Here is a 20,337-nt window from a genome sequence, read left to right on the forward strand (position 1 = left end):
GGTACTATCGTCAAAGTGCTTAAGTTGCATCGCAACTGGGAAACGAGGCCCAGGGCTAGCTAAAACCAACTTCATAAAATTGCTAGGTGTCTAGTTGTACTACAGGGAAACCCCTCAAAATATACAGTATATAATCATTTTACAGGACAAATCTGAGGGGGCACAGGGCCTATAGGCATGACGCCTCTGCTAGCCGGCAGAGCTATCTACAGCTATCCCTTCCGTCTCCCGCTCAGGGTTTAATCCAAACCCAGCACTGCTTAGCTTTGATATTGGTCACTTACTATTACCAATGTGCTATCGTGAGAATGATTGTTGAAAAATCTCCACTTAATAGATTCAGTGTTGCTATCAACGTCTTTCCAAAGGGTATGTTCAACAGAGCAAATGAAATGTAACCATACTTCAGCAATCACATATCATCAATGATGCTATTTAGGTCTATATACAGTAGCATTTGGGAAGTAATCAACAGCTATTGTTTAAATTCAGCCCAGGATGAAACAATACACATAGGCAATGTTCGTTCTAATGTTTTTCGTCAGTGAGCAAATTTCAGGTCTGCTGAGCGCAAACTTGAACTTTGTGAAAATGCTGTGCAACGTCCGGTGCGCGTTTACTGTGAACACTGAGGCTGTACCCGCTTTAAGTTAGTTTTAACAGTGGCCAAGTAGGCTACTGTAGCTATTTGATGATAATGTAGGCCTACCAAAGTGGCTTACCATCAAAAACAATGGAGAAAATGCATCCCATAACATTTTAACATGGAAAACACAGCCCCTTTAAGTAAAAAAAAAGCTCTTTACCTGTCTAGAAATGCACATATTTTATGCTCTTGTAGGAAGCAATCACTACCCCATCGCAGACTACAAATTATATATAACTGAGCTAAAAATTCACTAACTAGCAAAGGATATGAACAAATGTACACACGTATTTGTAGTTCTCGCTTTGATCTCAAAACAAGCGCATCTACTCATGACCGCTCATGCTGTAAAAACAGTCCAGTTCAAAGTGAATGGCACAGATCCATATATGGCAATGGTCTATTTGCATATAGGCTTACTAAAGCGCTGATTGGTTATGGCTCACCAGTCTGTGTAGAGTACGGACCTGAGTCATGCCTGTAATGCAATAGAATCCTACTCCGATGCATTCAGCCTAAAACAACATCTCTTGCATCGTTCGTTTTGCATACTAAATCTTGCATAGTTTGTTATTTATATTGCCTTGAAAGTGGCTAATGTTGCGTTGATTCAATCACAATTCCCACAGCAAGGAGAAACATTGATCGAGTTAACTAATGGGGAAAACTCTAGAAAGTTGAGTGAATTTCAATCTCGTGCTTCTCTGCATGGGGAGATTTCTTTTTGCGTGATTGTGCCGCATGCAGCTTAGAGGGAACATTGCATATAGGCTTCAGGTTTCAATCTTCAGTTGATTCAAAATGGAATCTACAAGTTACAATAAATATGTTGGACTCACGTCTCCATCTCAACAAAACATAAAAGTTAAAGAACAGGATTCAATCAAATCAAACTGTATTTGAAGTGCATTTCAATTTGGATTTGATTTGATTTGGTCCTATACTTCAACTTAGATTTTTGGTTGGAATGTAGACGTGAATCCGACACGTCAATTATTAACTTGTAGACAGACTGGAATTAAAGCCAGACTCAGTGGCACAGATGAAACTATCCAAGCAGAAAATACATATCTTTCAAACGTTGATATTTGGTTGCGTTGACAACCAAACACAATTCAATATCAATTTTGCAATGCAAGTTAACAAATGACATGTTGGATTCAAGTCTTCCATTTCAACCAAAAATAAAAGTTAAAGAATAGGATTAAGCCAGTGGCTCAGATGGAACTATCTAAGCGGTAGATACATCTCTGATGAATGTTGATATTTGGTTGCGTTTTCAGCCAAAAACAATTCAAGATGACTTTCGTAAGACAGCACATAACCGAATGTTAAGGCCATCTTACAAACTAATGTAACACTACTTATTAAAAATGAGTAACACATCCATGGCCACATGTCGAGGTTAATGTAACAATAAATGCCTTATGTAATCACAGAAAGTGATTCCAAATATGACTCAATTCACCACATTGAAATGAGGTGGTGTGCCCAGTGGGTTAATACACTTACCTCATTACTATAGAGAATTTCAGTTTGTGCGAATAAACCTTCTACATTAACCCAGGGAAGAACAATCTGCACCATGTCTTTCTAAAGCACTGCAAGATTCACAGAGCACCACTTGGGCGAGTTCCCACAAGAGTTGTCAGCTTCCATAAAACATGACTCAATTTGGGGCCAGCTCTGACTTATTATTGCTACTGACGAACAAGATTTGTACCCATGCCACCCAAATGTATTACCTCTATTGGAAAAGAGTCACATAAAATCTATTTCATGTAGCTGACAACGGAGAGAAACTAAACTGAGAAACTGATATACTTTATAACGGCCCTTTGACATGAGGCGTTTTAGTCGATGGTTCCTGATTAGCCGATAAAGTCCCTCCGATCATGTGTGCACCGCCTCGTGTTGGGTAAACAACATTTAAAAGTCTGTAACTCAATCACTCACACTGGGATGGCAAACAGAAGCAGTCTGCTGTACTGAAGGAGAAATAGAAAGTAGGGAAGCTTCACGAGGAGGGAGGGGAGAGAAGACGAGGGGAGGCGAGGAGAAGGGAGGGGACAGGAGTAGGAGGGGGTGCTGACTGGTTGTGGGACTGTCTGTCATAAGACTGCTGAACAGTTAATTAAATGGTTACCCGGGCTTTCTGCTTTTCTCCCCCATCTACAGTACATGTACATATTACCTCAATCAATCACCCCAACTACCCCCGTACCCCAGTACACTGACTTGGTACTGGTATGTAGCCTGTATATTTCCTTGTTATTGTTATTTTATTGTGTTACTATTTTATTTGATTTATTTGTGAATGTTCTCGCTTTTTAACTGCATTGTTGGGAAAGGGCTCGTAAGTAAACACTTCACTGTAAACTCTACACCTGTTGTATTCGGCCACATGTGACAAATACCATTTGATTTGAACAAGTGGCATCCTTAACAACATGGCCCCCAGCAGCAGTCACAGCAGCCAGTCCAGTACAGAGCGGCACTCTCTGCCCGTAAACGGAGGAAGGCGCTTGATGAATGCCCACCAGCACGGAAAAAGCACCTTTAATGAAATCACTGATGCCAATCTTTCCAGCTCTTTTTCTTGTGTTCGTGTGTCTGTATGTGTGTGTGTTTTACCCCCCCCCCCCATCGCCTCTCTTACTGGGGGATCAAATTAACCTTTGGGTGTTATCCTCACGGTCGGAGTAAACACCGAGAGGACGTGGCTGATTTATGTGGACGTAGAGAAGGTGTGAAGGAGAGAACAAAAAAGAAAAAGAGAGAGAGAGTGATTGCATTCTTCACATTCTCCTTCTCCCTCACGCATGGAAAGTCCACATCGTTCATTTATTCAGATAAGAAATGTGCTTCTTCCATCCATTACATCACTCGGGACATATTTAAGGGGCAAACTAAAAGCTGCCGCCAAGCTAAATGGGCACACATGCACACACAGTCGGTTCTTGTGACTGATGGTGAGCTCTGGAAGGAAGTGGAACCATTGAGAGGCAGGGGTTTGCTGTTAGGGTGAGGCTTTACCTGGGGGGACCCATTGGAGCCCTGTTCTCTGGTCTTCCTGGCTAGTCTTTTCTTTTTCTTGTGCAGCGGTTTGGACTCCAGGATCATCTCCTCCAGCTCAAAGGTGGGGTCGCAGTTGAGCCTCCGCCTCTGGAAGAGGAACAGAAGGCCACAACACAGGAGGAACATTTAAAGGGGCAATCTGGGATTTGAAATAGATCATAGCGGCCACCCTGCCACAGTTGTTGGTAAGGAGCTGAGGAAGAAAGACAATACAGGATGAAGCTTTTATTCTATAGAGAGATGATGTCGATTCAATCGATCAACCTTCCCTATCTCTCCTACCTGGCCGGCTGAGGTGACCACAGGGAATTCACTCTATAATCACACACTACAGGGAATCCGATACTGTAATTTCCTGTTAGCTTGGTAACCAATGACAGCCTGTAGTGTTGCTGTTATCAGTCTACAGCTGATAGTCCCCTTAAATCAGTGTCCATTCATCGTTCAACTCCTCCATGAGCTGTCAGGTATGAAGCGAGGGTTCACAAGTCAAAGCTCCGCTCCCTGGCACCAAACGACCAGGCGTTGGAGGTTGGGACAAGCTTGGCTTTGTTTGGTAAGTTTGTGCAAGGATGGGAGGTAGGTACAAGCTTAGCTTACTGTGATTTTACCTGCCTGTCACACACCTGCTTCCTAACACCTGAGGAGATGCAGAGGCTGTGTGTGTGTGTGTGTGTGTGTGTGTGTGTGTGTGTGTGTGTGTGTGTGTGTGTGTGTGTGTGTGTGTGTGTGTGTGTGTGTGTGTGTGTGTGTGTGTGTGCGTGTGTGTGTGTGTGTGTGTGTGTGTGTGTGCGCAAGGGGCATGAGCTCTAATGACCCGTAACGGCCTTCTCAGACCAGCAGGAGGGCCGTGGTGACGCCCCTCTCTGTTTGGGCTGTGGCAACGTCGTGGCAACGTTGGCGTAATGTTGTGGTCTGACTCACGTTGGGGATGAAGCCGGGGGGCAGCTGTTTGCTGAGCACAGCGTCCCAGTTGACATCAGACAGCAGGTCTAAATCCTGCAGCTCAGCCAGGCAGGACACACGCTGGTGCACGTCAATACACAGCAACTAGAGGAGGAGAAGGGAAGAGGAGGAGGAGTAGCGGGAGGTGAAGAGAACAAGAGGAGAGGGGAGGTGAAGAGAACAAGAGGAGAGGGGAGGTGAAGAGAACAGGAGGAGAGGAGAGGTGAAGAGAACAAGAGGAGAGGGGAGGTGAAGAGAACAAGAGGAGAGGGGAGGTGAAGAGAACAGGAGGAGAGGGGAGGCAAAGAGGAGGAAGAGCAGAAACACACACACACCACACACACCGCACACACCACACACACACACCACAGGAATGTAGATGAGTGGTGTCCCCCACACCACTCATCTACATAGGCTACTTCAGCACTGAGCCACAGCTTGTCTGCAGTGGAGAATTACCAACATAGAATCTGATCACTCAGCCTTATAGGCTTCCAGTTATAACCTCATGATGACAAAGGATACGGCATACATGGCTTACAAAACCGATCATCCTAGCATGTAGTAACAATTTAGTCTTTCAAGGAATGTAGGGGTCAAATACAACTATAGTTTAAGTAAACAAGATCAAAGGCTCAAAGGTCACCGGTTGTCAATAGCATACAGTATAAAAACAATGCACTATTTATTATTAATTCAGGGAATTTAGGGATGAAATACAAGGTGACCAAGTGTCTACAGTATACAGTATGCAGATCTTTCTATACCTTTCTGAGCATGGTCTTCATCTCCACAGACCAGGCTATGGGGTAGCTGGGGTTGACCTTGTGGAACATCTGGAGGATCTCATTGGCCGGCGTGCTGGAGCGCATGACGTACGGCCTCTGGAGGGCCAGGACAGAACATTATTATCAGGTCGTCAGGGTTACCAGGTCCTCACACAGAGATACACACAATAGTCCCTAAAACTGCCTGAAGAGAATTGTCTAACTCTGGGTTTAAACTAGACCAGATCATTCTTATGCTGTGTTACCTCTCTCAGGGGAGAGACAGTTTTCCTGTGTTTGGGATAGATTATGGCTGGGGCTGTGACAGTGATTGATGTGTGGTGCTTTAAGGATGCCAGGGCTGGCTGCCACTGATAGTCCAATCCAGCCGGGCCTGGGGTGAGGGGGTTTAGGGCCTGGGGAGAGGGGGTTTAGGGCCTGGGGAGAGGGGGCTCAGAGGGCTGCTGTACAGCTTGACCCTGTCATACTACAGTAGGTACTCAGCAGGGGCTTAGTGGGAGTCCTGCCCCTGCCCTCCCTGTCTTTTCCTCTCCTAACTAAAGATATGCCATGAGGGTAGTCACAGGCTGGTCCCAGATCTGTTGGTAAAACAGCACAAACAGGACCAAGCTAGGGTAATTACACGTTCATCTGAATGGTGAGGCTGGCTGAGATGGGTATTTTCATGATAATATTAAGGGGTATTTTCATGGTTATATTAAGGGATCATCTCAAGGGCAGGCTTGGAGAGAAAGGTGTTGTCACTGTCTCTTCTTCTCTATCTTAAATGGCTATTCTAGGAGCAGTAACAGCATGTATTGTAGGTTTTAGCATGCATTATTTACAGGCTGGGGATGGGCTTTGTTTCTGTACCTGTCCTCGCAGAAGCTCGTAGGCAGTGACTCCCAGAGACCACCAGTCCACAGAGAAGGAGTAGCCAGGGTGTATTCCCTCGTGTGGCTGGAACAGCTCGGGGGCTGGGGGGAGGGAGGCACGGACACAATCAGCTGTCATTGCTCATCCAGACTGGACAGTAGTACTAGTTAGTACTGAAAACCAACACTTTTAAATGGAACCAAAAAAGGAACCCATCAAAACTGCTACTGAAAACTCACAAAGAAACGCTAGAACCAAGCCCTTCAAAACCCTTCACCAAAAAGGACTCTGGTCCTTTTTATAAATAACTGAATGTTCCTGGAGATCCCCACCCTCTGAACACTTGGAATATGAATGTACATTTTTCTATTAAATTATACATTATCCTTTACGGCAGTCTTAATTCTGGATCTAAATCCATCCTCTCCTCCTCCCTCCCTCCATCCTCTCCACCCCCTCCATCTCCTCTTCTGTTCCCTGCTGCTTCCTCGGTGTCAGTCCCACTAAACCGATCCATTCGTCATGCCTCTTAATCAGGCTGGACGAGACACACCGGTCGGCCAGGACCCGGGGTCAATGAACTCCACATTCGAACCAGTCTGTAATTCTATTAATTTACATCAGATCCCCCAGAGCAGAAGGAACAACATTGATCTGATACTGTATGATACGTTATGAAAGGGAAATGTAAGGAGCATAAGCATCCACATTGAAAGGGAGATATGTTTACTCTGAAACTCGAAGGACACAGTATTGTAGCGTTGCGCTGTGTCGTCTTTACATTAGCTCAGTGGTATAAGTGTTGTGTAGTTACTGACCCATGTAAGGTTTGGTCCCTGCGAGAGACGTGGCTCTTAGATCGTCTTTGACGATGGCAGCGATGTTGAAGTCTGTCAGGTGACAATGTCCTGTAGAACGGAAACAGGAAAGAAAGTCGTATTTGAAATTCTTGGTTACAATTGATTTGAAACAAGGTTTATAGGCAGTCTACTTAAGGCAGCATTCAGGCATCAAGCAGATAAAACTGTCTTTGCCCTACACAGTGCTGTGCTGGGTGGTGTGCATGAGTTTATGCAGTCGTTAGTAATAGGGCATTCTTTGTGTTTGAACCCACAGTTCACTCTGGCTGCATTCAAAATGTGGTCACCGTGAGTGAATGATTTGGTTGGGGGTTAAATGGTGTAGCGTCCTAGAGCAGGTCACAGAGGGAATAGCAGCCTCAGTGCCTGCTGCCAAAGTCACCAGCTAACCTTTCTGTGTGTGGGGTGGACTGAAGCCTTAGCCATGCACACTGAACACCCTTGTTTATAAGCTGATGTGTGTGTGTGTGTGTGTGTGTGTGTGTGTGTGTGTGTGTGTGTGTGTGTGTGTGTGTGTGTGTGTGTGTGTGTGTGTGTGTGTGTGTGTGTGTGTGTGTATGTGTATGTGTGTGTGTGTTTAAACAGAAGTCCCCACAACAGTAGAAACAAACACAAATTTGACCAACTGGGGACATTTTGTTGGTCCCAACAAGGTCAAATGCTATTTCTAGGGGGTTTAGGCTTAAGGTTAGAATTAGTGTTAGGGTTAGGGTTAGGGTTAGGAGCGAGGGTTGGCTTTAGGGTTAGGAGCTAGGGTTAGGTTTACGGTTATGTTTACTGTTAGGGTTAAGGTTAGGTTTTTGGGTTAAGGTTAGGGTTAGGGTAAGATTACGGTTAGGGTTAGGTTTAGGTTTAGAGTTATGGAAAATAGGACTTTGAATGGGACTGAATTGAGTGTCCTCAGAAGGTTAGCTGTACAAGACGGTGTGTGTGTGTGTGTGTGTGTGTGTTTTATGCCACAGATCTAGGATCGCAAAGCTACCAGAAACTTCAGTAATTTTGGTAATTAACAGAAAATCTTTGGAAATCTATCGTACATTTGGTAACGTATACTTGAGTAACTTGAAAAAATGACTCAGACAAAGTATACATTGTTTATGTCTGTTTCCATAATGTCCATTACTTTCTAGTAGATAGGCCACATGGTTCAGGAGAAAAGCGCCTAATTAATGAAAAAAGCATGAATCAATATTGGCCTTATTTTCAATTAACTCATGAAACTATTTCAGCTATTGACTGTGTTCACAATGGCCACCAGTTTGATACCAGAACATCGGCAACAAATACATACTGACACAGTAAAATAAAAGTCTGTGAAAAAAATACAAAGGACATTTCAAGACAAGACAAAACATTTTGGTTTACTATCCTTGTGGGGACATTTCGCCAGTCCCCATCGGTCCCCAACGGTCCCCTCTATTTTAGGCTTAGGGGTTAGGATCAGGGATAGGGTTAGAGGTTAAGGTTCGATTGTGGGTTAGGGTTAGTGTGTGCACACACATTTGTGTTCATGTGTGTGTCTGTAAAATCACAGGAGATTGACCAAGTATGGCAGTGATGAGAATGCGTTTCACCAGGCTCTCTCACGTTATCTCTCTGCTGTGAACCCTATGCAACATTAGGCATGAAAGAGGTAACCATATATTTGATGGTGCTGCTGAGTCCATGAACTACACCCGTGTCACTGGACCTAACCTGCAGAGGGCAGTGCAGGACCTAACGCCTTCTGTCACCCTATAGACACTGGGTTCGTTTGTTTATTATTTGTTGACTTGGATCCCCATTGGCTTTCGCAGAAGCATCAGCTACTCTTCCTGGGGTCCACAGAAAATACAAAACATGACAAGTAACTAAACTCTGACAGACAAGGACAGTCACGCACATTTAAAAAACAACGATCTACAACAACAAAAAATCGAACAAAAAAAGTATACAAACAACACAAGTAAAAAAAAAATCATGTGTATGTGTGTGTGTGTGTCCACAGTCCCTGCCGTTCCATGAGATGTTGTTTAATCCATTTTTTTACGTCATTTTGCTGTTTGCTTGAGTAATTGGAGACGGAAGCGAGTTTCATGTTATCATGGCTCTGTATAATACTGTGCGTTGCCATAATTTCATTTTAGACTTGGGGACTGTGAAGAGACCTGGCGGCATGTCTTGTGGGGTATGTACTGTATGGGTGTCTGAGCTGAAGGCTATTTGATTGTGCTGACAAACTGGGCATTTTCATCACAGTAATATTTCTCATGAAAACTAGAAGAGAAGCAGTTCATCTCTTGCCATCCCTTAACCAGGAAAGACTGGCATCCATGTTGTTCATGTTAGATCTATATGTGCAGTTAAGGGCAAGGCATAATGCTCTGTTTTGAGCCAGCTGCAGTTTTGCCAGGCCTTTCTTTGCTGCACTTGACCATATTACCGGACAGTAATCAAGATGGGACAAGACCGGAGCCTGATCAACTAGTAGAGTTGATTTTTGTGTCAAACATATTTTAATAACAGACATACCCCTCCCTATTTTCACAACAACGTTTCAATATGACTTGACCATGATAATTGACCATCCAATGTTATACCTCGGAGTTTAGCTTCGTCAACTTGCTCAATAGACACACCTTTTATGCACAACTCTAGTTGAGGTTTAGGTCTTGGAGAATGTTTTGAACCAAATACAGTGATTTTAGTTGTAGATGTATTATAAGACCAGTTTATTAGTAATCACACATTCTGGTACTGACTGTAACTCCTTATTTCAAATTTGAGTGAGCTCACTGGCTTTGGGCGCTGACATGTAAAAGTGTGGAATCGTCCGCATATATATAGTGTGTGTGTGTGTGTGTATATATGTGTGTGTGCTTTGAATGCGTGTGCCTACACGTGCTTTGTGTATGCTACCGCACGTGGCGCACACGCTTTCTGTGTTTTGTCTGTTTTTGTCTGAGAGAGAAAGACACACACAATCACACTAACCTGGGAGGACAGTTCCGGCTGAGTAGCCAAGGAAACTATATCCCTCAGCTCCCTGACACACCCCGAGGACATCACATTTAGTGCGTCTCCTGTACCCGGACATGACTTAATTGTTTTGCTGAGATACCAAATGCTATTCTCATCAGAAAGGGCACACGAGGTAAAGATAGGTAAACTCTTCCAGGACTCTGTGCTCTTTGAAAACACTTCATGGGGATGCACTTTTGACCCGTGTTGTTTTTCAAAGTTCAGTGGTAAAAGGTAGAGAAACCCAGGCTGAGCTGGACTCGGCTCCTGTGTAATGACAAATGGTGTTCCAGGAGAGCAGCTCAGTCCCGAGGCTACTGCATTCAGACATCTACTGTGGTTGACAGGCTATGATCAGGGGACGTGTACATGAGGCAGGTAATGTCTGGATAAAGAGCACAGGCACAGCATGAGAAAGAAATAACGTTGAAGTTAATAGCATCTCAAGGCCTGGGGGCAAAAGAGACAGGCTCTCTCTCTCTCTCTCTCTCTCTCTCTCTCTCTCTCTATATATATATATATATATATATATATATATAGGAGGTTAAACCAGAGAGTGGGCGAATGAGAGTTTGTGCATGTGTGTGTGTGTGCGAGCAAGTATGTGTATGGAATGGTGTGTCTGTGTGTGCTTGAGTGTGTGTGTACATGTGTGTACGCCTTCATGTGTGTGTGCGTGTGTGTGTGTGTGTGAGAATCTTTTTATGTATGTGTGTGCATGTGTTTGTGTGTGCAAGTGTGTTTGTGTGTGTGTATGCACAGACTGTATGTGGCTGCATGATGTCAGTGCCATTGATAAAATCTAAACTTATCTATCATTCATTCAATGGAGGTCGTTCATTACACAGCATGGATGGAAAACCACACCACATAATTTGTGTACAGACATAATTTACGACATAAATCAGATATGATTGGCTGAGCCGTCTTACCGTGTTCGTCCAACAGAATGTTGTCAGGTTTGATGTCTCTGGAAAAGCACACACACACACACACACACACACACACACACACACACACACACACACAGAGAGAGAGAGAGAAACAGAGCAGCATTAGGTCACTGACCATCTCCATCAACATCACCATGACAATACTGTATCGTTGTTGGACAGAGAACAAAACATCAACAACAAAAAATGTGTCATGTCACGTTACATCCTTAAAACAATATCGGCCTAGAACAAATAAACAAAAACAACACACACAGAAACGCACAATATGTCAAACACAGTTATATCACTAGCAATAATGTCCCAATGTCTTTAAATTGGACTGACAGGAACTGTGCTTTCCAGCCAAACACTCAATGCATCCCAAATGGGCTGGAGAATCAGGCCCTCGGAATCAGGTTGTGTTCTAAATGGCACCCTATCTATCCAAATAGACTGCACACAGAGCCTTGTCGTCAAAAGTAGTGCAGTCTATTTGGATAGATAGGGTGCCATTTAGAACACATCCTAATTCCGAGGGCCTGATTCTCCAGCCTAGTCAGGACAACCTGGTCTCAGAAAATGTTGCATTACTCTGTTGGAAAATCTGTGTTAATTTGTGGATGTCCATCACCCATTTGGTAAATGTTATGAATTACAATTTGTATTATATGTTACAAATTTACATAACATACAATATGTTACAAATTTGCAAAAGTACAATATGTTACAAATTTGAAAAAATATACAATATGTTATTACTTGCAAAAAACGTATGATATGTTACATATTGTTGCTAGGTGGCTAACATTAGCTAGCTCGCTAATGTTAGCTAGGCTAGGGGTTAGGGTTAAGGTTAAGGTTAAGTTTAAGAGTTAGAATTTCTGCCACTTCCAACAAGTCCCGGAGCCGGTGTAGTACAATTCGACCTTAGTCCTGCATTGATGCTTTGCCTGTTTGATGGTTTGTTGGAGGGCAGAGAGGGATTTCTTATAAGCTTCTGGGTTAGAGTCCCGCTCCTTGAAAGCGGCAGCTCTACCCTTTAGCTCAGTGCGAATGTTGCCTGTAATCCATGGCTTCTGGTTGGGGTATGTACGTACAGTCACTGCGGGGATGACGTCCTCGATGCACTTACTGATAAAGCCAGTGACTGATGTGATGTACTCCTTCACGCCATCGGAAGAATCCCAGAACATATTCCAGTCTGTGCTAGCAAAACAGTCCTGTAGTTTAGCATCTGCTTCATCCCGCCACTTTTTTTATAGAATGAGTCACTGGTGCTTCCTGCTTTAATGTTTGCTTGTAAGCAGAAATCAGGAGGATAGAGTTATAGTCAGATTTTCCAAATGGAAGGCGAGGGAGAGCTTTGTACGCGTCTCTGTGTGTGGAGTAAAGGTGGTCTAGAATTGTTTTCCCTCTGGTTGCAGATTTAACATGCTGATAGAAATGAGGTAAAACTGATTTAAGTTTCCCTGCATTAAAGTCCCCGGCCACTAGGAGCGCCGCCTCTGGATGAACGTTTTCCTGTTTGCGTGTGGTGGAATACAGCTGTGTGGTTTTAGTGCCAGCCTCGGTCTGTGTTGGTATGTAGAAAGCTACAAAAAAATACAGATGAAAACTCTCTAAGTAGATTGTGTGGTCTACAGCTTATCATGAGATACTCTACCTCAGCCGAGCAAAACCTTGAGACTTCCTTAGATATCGTGCACCAGCTATTGTGTACAAATATGTATAGGCCCCTGCTCCATTTCTTACCAGAGGCTGCTGTTCTGTCCTGCCGATAGAGTGTATAACCCGCCAGCTGTATACTCTTAATGTCGTCGTTCAGCCACGACTCGGTGAAACATATGACATTACAGTTTTTAATGTACTATTGGTAAGGTATACGTGCTTTCAATTCGTCCCATTTATTTTCCAGCGATTGAGCGTTAGCTAGTATGCTCTGCTATTATAAGTAGTGGGAGGAGCAGACTGAGGGGCCGAGAAAAGTGCAAGGAACTCAAGATAGCAGTGGCAGCTGTACAGATAACTCATCCAATGTGCTTTGACTTCTCAAACACAGCGGTAAGCTACACTATATGATGCCCCGTCTCCTTATTAATTCAGCCACTTACTTCCTACGGCAAGAAAAAGTATGTAAACCCTTTGGAATTACCTGGATTTCTGGATAAATTGGTCACAAACTTTGATCTGATCTTCATCTAAGTCACAACAATAGACAAACATAGTGTGCTTAAACTAATAACACACAAATTATTGTATATTTCTTGTCTATATTGAATACATAATTTGAACATTGTAGGTGTAGGTTGGAAAAAGTATGTGAACCCCTAGGCTAATGACTTCTCCAAAAGATATTTGATGTCAGGAGTCAGCTAACCTGGAGTCCAATCAATGAGACGAGATTGGAGATGTTGGTTAGTTGCCTTGCTATCCACACAAAGCATTGCCTGATATGAACCATGCCTCAAACAAAAGAGATCTCAGAAGATTAAGAATTGTTGACTTGCATAAAGCTGTAAAGGGTTACAAAAGTATCTCTAAAAGCCTTGATATTCATCAGTCCACGGGAAGACAAATTGTCTATAAATGGAGAAAGTTCAGCACTGTTGCTACTCTCCCTAGGAGTGGCCGTCCTGCAAAGATGACTGCAAGAGCACAGTGCAGAATACTTAATGAGGTTAAGAAGAATCCTAGAGTGTCAGCTAAATACATAGAAATCTCTGGAACATGCGAACATCTCTGTTGACAAGTCTACAATACCTAAAACACTAAACAAGAATGGTGTTAATGGGAGGACACCACAGAAGGAAACATTGCTTCATGTCTGAAGTTTGCAAAAGTGCACCTGCATCTTCCACAGCGCTACTGGCAAAATATTCTGTGGACAGAAGAAATTACAGTTGAGTTGTTTGGAAGGAACACACAACATGTGCGGAGAAAAAAGGCACAGCACACCAACATCAAAACCTCAACTCAACTGTAAAGTATGGTGGAGGGAGCATCATGGTTTGGGGCTGCTTTGCTGCCTCAGGGCCTGGATAGCTTGCTATCATCGACGGAAAAATGAATTCCCAAGTTTATCAAGACATTTTGCAGGAGATAGCCTAACTATCTGTCCTCCAATTGAAACTCAACAGAAGTTGGGTGATGCAACAGGACAACGACCCAAAACACAGAAATAAATCAACAGAATGGCTTCAACAGAAGAAAACACGCCTTCTGGAGTGGCCAAGTCAGAGTTCTGACCTCAACCCGATTGAGATGCTGTGGCATGACCTCGAGAGCAGTTCACACCAGACATCCCAAGAATATTGCTAAACTAAAACAGTTTTGTAAAGAGGGATGGTCCAAAACGTTGTGCAGGTCTGATCCGCAACTACAGAAAGCGTTAGAGGTTATTGCTGCCAAAGGAGGGTCAACCAGTTATTAAATCCAAGGGTTCACATACTTTTTCCAGCCTGCACTGTGAATGTTTACACAGTGTGTTCAAAGACATGAAAACCTGTAATTGTTTGTGTGTTATTATTTTAAGCAGACTGTGTTTGTCTATTGTTGTGACCTAGACAAAGATCAGATCAAATTTTATGACAAATTTATGCAGAAACCCAGGTATTTCCAAAGGGTTCACATACTTTTTGTCACGATCGTCGTATGGAGTAGAAGGTGAGGACCAAAACGCATCGTGGTTAGTATACATTCTTCTTTATTGAAGAAAGAACATGAAGTAATCTGAACCAAAACAATAGACAAATAACGACAGTGAAACTATAATAACTGTGCTGACACACACAACTAACATAGACATCGATAATCACCCACAAAGTACCCACAGAATATGGCTGCCTAAATATGGTTCCCAATCAGAGACAACGATAGACAGCTGCCTCTAATTGAGACCCAATCTAGGCAACTATAGACATACAATTTACCTAGAAAGGAAACAGCCCCATAAACAAACAAAACCCCTAGACAAGACAAAAACACATACATCACCCATGTCACACCCTGACCTAACCAAAATAACAAGGAAAAGAAAGAATACTAAGGTCAGGGTGTGGACACTTTTTCTTGCCACTGTAGCTAACTAGCAAGTACACAGCTGGACTCTTTCTGTTGTGCTGGTTAAAAACAAACACGTGACTCTGTCAACTGTTCTGGGGAACTACGGTAAGCTTCATAATGTAAAATAATGTGACAGGTGAAATGAAGAATGTGATCTGCTTTATCTCCTAATGTATTGTACAAGTTGTCTGAAGGTATTTACTTAAAAAGTAGCTATAAATGTTCACATTTTTTGAAAAACTTCAAAGAAATAGTTTCAACGGTTTACCGCACAAGCCTAGTGTGTGTAGTTGTGATGCGTGTGTTTCAACCAGCAGGTAGGGCCATGGAAAAACCAGAGCAACCTGAGGAGAGGGACATGTGTGGACCAGACCATCCTTTTTGTGTGAGAACCGCACAGGGGACAGATCACACAGACTTTACCATGAGCATCAAAGATCAATGATGAAACAGAGAGAGACACTCCAAAGAACAACCCTACTGTCTTTGTTGTCCATTGTATGAAAATGACATGTGATGAAGAAAACCTAATTTCCCCAGAAAACCCTATCTTTGCATTCGTTCTCATTTTCATAAAGTTGCCCAAAATGGTCCTTCTCTGTAATGATCAGACACTACTTCATTTTCTAAATGTCCCTTAAAGGACTATGATGGAGGACAACGTTGGATAATCACCTCAGTGACAGAATAAAAAGATCTTGTGTAAGATATAGTACATGACACATCACCACATCTGGCTATGTGTCGATCAGGGCTTTGGAGATAGCTGACAACATACTGTAGAGTTCTGGATCATAACACTGGATCAATCACTCAGCGGGCTAGTAGCAGCAGCACTTGTCGGGAGATCATGTCCACTAACCATGAGCCTTTGGAGCACGGCTTCCCAGCCTCATTAGTCCTGACAGCCACATCAGCGGACAGGGTTGATTAGCATATTAAAAGGGTGCCTGCTGCAGCAGGTGGGGCGGGGGTGTCTGTGTATCCTGAGGCGTCAGTGTACCTAGCCCAGGGCCCGGGTTAAAAAGGTCAAATGTGTTGCACTTAATTAGTTGACATTTCCCTCAACGGTTGCACGGAGAGGTGTTTTATATTTAAAACCCATGGCAGCCATTGTGGAACACCAGACAGGAGCTGCTGCGCCACTCAACTGCCTGCCGATGGTTATGGGTGCGACTGTGAGAGCCGGAGCCAGCCGGAGCCATCCACAACCCACCCCTGCTGTCACCCAGACAATGACCTTGGCTGAGATATGGAAACATTGGGGCTTTATCACCCGTTCTCTAAAAAAAACACAGTTTATTGTTTGGCATTTTCTATTCAGCTGAATCACATGCACTCTGCCTGCGTAATTCTAGGATGAGAGCCCCGACCGCTGTCTGATAAGAATTACCCAGGCAATTACCTTGGCCCCGCTCCTCGTTCATGGACTTTTATTAGTAGAAGACAAAGGGGTGGAAAGCTTATTTGTGTTGATAGAATGTGCTGGTGTTCAGACTTAGCCTGGTCCCAGATAAGTTGCCATGAATAAAGCACATACAGATCTTGGGACCAGAGAAGTTCAGACTCATGTTGTCTCCCTCTCCTTTACTGTTGTTGTCCTGTGTCTGCCCAGTCGCTCTGGAAAAAGAAAAGGAGAGCCACACACACTAGGAGCTCACATGCAATTAATAATAGCCAACGTTTCGACAAACAATCTGTCCCCCCTGATGAAGACAGCTTGTCCGTGGAAACGTTGGTTATTAGATTATTAAATGATTGCATCTGAGCTCCTAGAGTGTCCTTTTCTTTTTCAAGTGTTTCTTTCACCTCTAGATTTCCCAGTCATTCTACCTCCTGGCCGACTGTCACTCCTGGTGTAGCTAGAGGCCAAATCACCTCCACCTTCCCTGGGCGTAGTATTAGCATGGGCCCCACGTTATCATTTTCCATCCTTTCAGTGGTACAGCACCGCGCTAGGCCCTCGTCTCGCGCTACAAACTCATTAGGAAATGGAATCGTTATATTCCAGCAATAAGAGATGGCCAACAGATGGACTCGGGCCTGATGTGCCCACAGCCAGCTGGCTGGGGGACTATTAAAGGTGTCACGTCAACAGGCCTACTTTTTTTTTGCCACTTTTAATAGAAGGATATTTGGAGGTGCTACCAAGGGCTTCATCGGTCCCCAAAAATTATCTCTCTCACTCGCTCTTCATCTCTCTCTTGCTCTTTTTCTCCCCTTACAGAAAAAAACACTTGTGGAATCAACATGTTTTTGGTCTCCCTCTCTCAATTCCTCTCTTGCTCTCTCTTGCTCTTTCTCTCCATTTCTCTCTCTCATCACTCTCTCCCGCTCTCTTTCATCTTTTCTAGAGCTTGCACAAGCAGCGTTTGCAAAGGCTGAGTTGTGAATAGAAAAATTGCTGTACGGTGTATATTCCCATTGATGAACACTATATTGAGTAAAGGAGCATATTTGTCCTTCAAGATCAATGCCCTTCTATGATGTTAGATTAAACAAACTCATCTCCAGCATAGGCCATCTGATTCCCTATATAGTGCACTAGTTTTGACCAGAATCATATAGGCCCTGGTCCAACGTAGTGTGTTAGGCTATATAGGGACGCGTCCTTGTTGGGATCCCCCGTCCGGAGTGAGGCTCATTGGTGATTCTGCCGAGGCAGCAATGGAAGGGCGGGGTTGAAGGGCAGTGCAACCGATCCGCCTGGCTTTTCTCTCGCTTGACTAGTCCAACAACCTATTACCTGGATCTAATGATCTCATTACACCAGCTATCAGGATGAGAGGAGTAACCAAAACCTGCACCTGGTCACCTGACACCCCTCTGATACAGGGAGACAGAGGACAGTCTGGGACAGACCCAAAAGTCCTTCAATGTGCTCCGCCACACACAGGTCAGAAGACCGGAAAGAGGGGATTTGGGCTGTATCATCGTCTTTGTACATGACCCACTCTGCAGTCAACTCCTAACGAGGACTGCTTTGATGACTCCCTCAGTACTGTGGGTGGTTAGAGATAGCACCACAGACAGCGCATACAGCCGCCAGGCCTTAGGGCAGGTTCTGCCCCATGATGTCCCAGAGTAGAGCAAAGCAGGCTGGAGCAGCACAGCGAGGGAGCGCCAGTCATCCATCAGCAGAAGCCAGCCGCCCACGCCCACCAGCCATGAGAGGAATCAGCAGAGAGCAGCACGCTTTGAACGTGGAGGGAAACCTCAACTAACCACAGCAGGCAACTTACATCTAAAACGAACAGCCTCAACCCCATTAAGAGCTAAGGGGTTAGCCAAAGCAGAGCTTCCATTCACTTGAGTTTGATCAGTTAAATAATAACAGTAATAATAACAGCTCTCACAGAAGGAGTGGCAGAGTGGAGGATGGTTATGCTATTTCTTACTCGTAGACACAGCGCTTGTATTTCACTGCCTGACGAGCGTTCATCTGGCTCCCATCTAATTTGGGCCGGTTTGAGTCGGTTGGTCTTTAGAGAGCGCCTGTTTGAACAAGGCATTCTGAGGCACGGCTCACTGAATCACAATTATTACAGATGAATTATTTACTAACTCAAACTCAGGGAGAACACTGAAAGTTCACAAAAAGTGGAAGGTCTTGTAAGGTACGTGACTGTAATATACAAGTAGTTAACTATTATTTTAGGGTAGACTAAAAAGGTAAATATGTTGTCATGCTCCCAGTAAACCAACGTTCACAAATCCACTGTTGTGAGTTTAAAGGTTGTTTAATTGACCTTCTTCTGTTTTACCTGACTTACAGTCTGAAATATGAACACATATGTCTCCTCCTGTCATTAAATAATTATGCAGACTATAGATACAGAACATAAAACTTTTCATTGGGAAGACGGAAGCTTCCTTTACTCACAGAACCATCCCTCTCAGGTGCCATAATACTGTGGGATGAGAAAGTGTTGACAAATGTGTGCCATTTTTCTTCCTTTAACAAATGAGTTTCCGCGGTAGAGAGACTTGCTGAGCGAGATAATGTGTCTGTGCACTAGGTGTTGCTGAAGCCAAGCCAAGTCAGGGACACAGTGGGCCGTGACAGAGCTGTGGGGAGAAAGATGATGAAACAGTACATTTGGAGAAACAATGTCTGGTCAGTGCCACATTCATTTGCACAGGGAACCAGAAGGATACACAGTGCCAGTTTGAGGCTGTGCTGCGCTGAGCAGAGCTGAGTTTGGCTGACTTGAGCAGCTGCAAAAATCTAGCTCTCGTCAGAGAGTAAAAAGAAAACACACACAAAACAAACCAGGGTGAGAGAAAACGAGAGAGCTCTCCATGAGCATCAAACAACAGACATCCATGATGCAACAGGCTTAGAAATGTTTTTATTAGGATATGCAACAAAATGTCTGGGAGAGATTTAGAGAACAGAAGCACACTCCCCTATATGAACACCTCCCTGGTGAAACCAGCCCAGCGGTGTTGGAAATAAGCATGAGAGAACAGCTGTGGGTTACTATGTTCCATTCGATAGCAATCTGAACAAAGACAGAGCCAACCTTGAAAGACTTTCAACATGGAATGAGTTTCAGTTGAGGCGGTAGAAAGTCTCAAATGTGATTATGCATTCAGTGCTGTTGCCATTTGGGGGGTGCAGCATTGAGGCTTTGCAATCACATTTGACACTCTGACTGTATCTTTCCTCTAAAAAAAGCCTGGGCGTGTCTGTAGCTTCTAAAGCTCTTGTCTAAAGCTCTTGTCTGAAGCTCTTGCCTGAAGCTCTTGTCTGAAGCTCTTGTCTGAAGCTCTTGTCTAAAGCTCTTGTCTAAAGCTCTTGTCTGCCTCGGTGTAAAGCAGGCGGCGGCTCTCTCTCTCTCTCAGAGCTCATTGCACAGCGTTGTTCAGAGCCATGCTGTACTTTCACAGTGCTGTAGCCTGTAATTAATTCAATAATTCAAACTGAGACCATAAAAACAGTAGAGAGGGCTACAGTCTCTGTGGCACTTCTGTTTTTAGTTTACAACCTTGGGCCTCAATGTCAAAACAGATCATTTTACTTAGCTCCATAAGACGAACCACTGTCTTGGTCTGGAGCAATGGAAAACAGGTTTCATATTCTAAAATCATCTGTCAAATGCAATCTTATCTCGCTTAAGGACATCATCTACAATCTCTGTGCAGACCAAGCATCTAGACATCAT

General features: G+C 43.9%; 1 protein-coding gene across 1 annotated transcript in view; it reads right to left on the reverse strand.

The window, feature by feature from the left end:
- The window catches only part of LOC110537745 (serine/threonine-protein kinase 32A-like), a 67,035-nt gene that overhangs the window by 10,978 nt on the left and 35,720 nt on the right, over positions 1–20,337 (reverse strand). Inside the window, exons 6-11 of the mRNA XM_036937763.1 lie at positions 11,105–11,142; positions 7,131–7,220; positions 6,310–6,413; positions 5,437–5,553; positions 4,649–4,774; positions 3,683–3,811 (exon numbers count right to left, since the gene is read on the reverse strand). Coding sequence (XP_036793658.1) covers positions 3,683–3,811; positions 4,649–4,774; positions 5,437–5,553; positions 6,310–6,413; positions 7,131–7,220; positions 11,105–11,142 — 604 coding nt within the window. The remainder of the gene's footprint in view (positions 1–3,682; positions 3,812–4,648; positions 4,775–5,436; positions 5,554–6,309; positions 6,414–7,130; positions 7,221–11,104; positions 11,143–20,337) is intronic.

Source organism: Oncorhynchus mykiss, chromosome 12 (assembly GCF_013265735.2).
Source record: "Oncorhynchus mykiss isolate Arlee chromosome 12, USDA_OmykA_1.1, whole genome shotgun sequence".
Classification (NCBI taxonomy): Eukaryota; Metazoa; Chordata; class Actinopteri; order Salmoniformes; family Salmonidae; genus Oncorhynchus; species Oncorhynchus mykiss.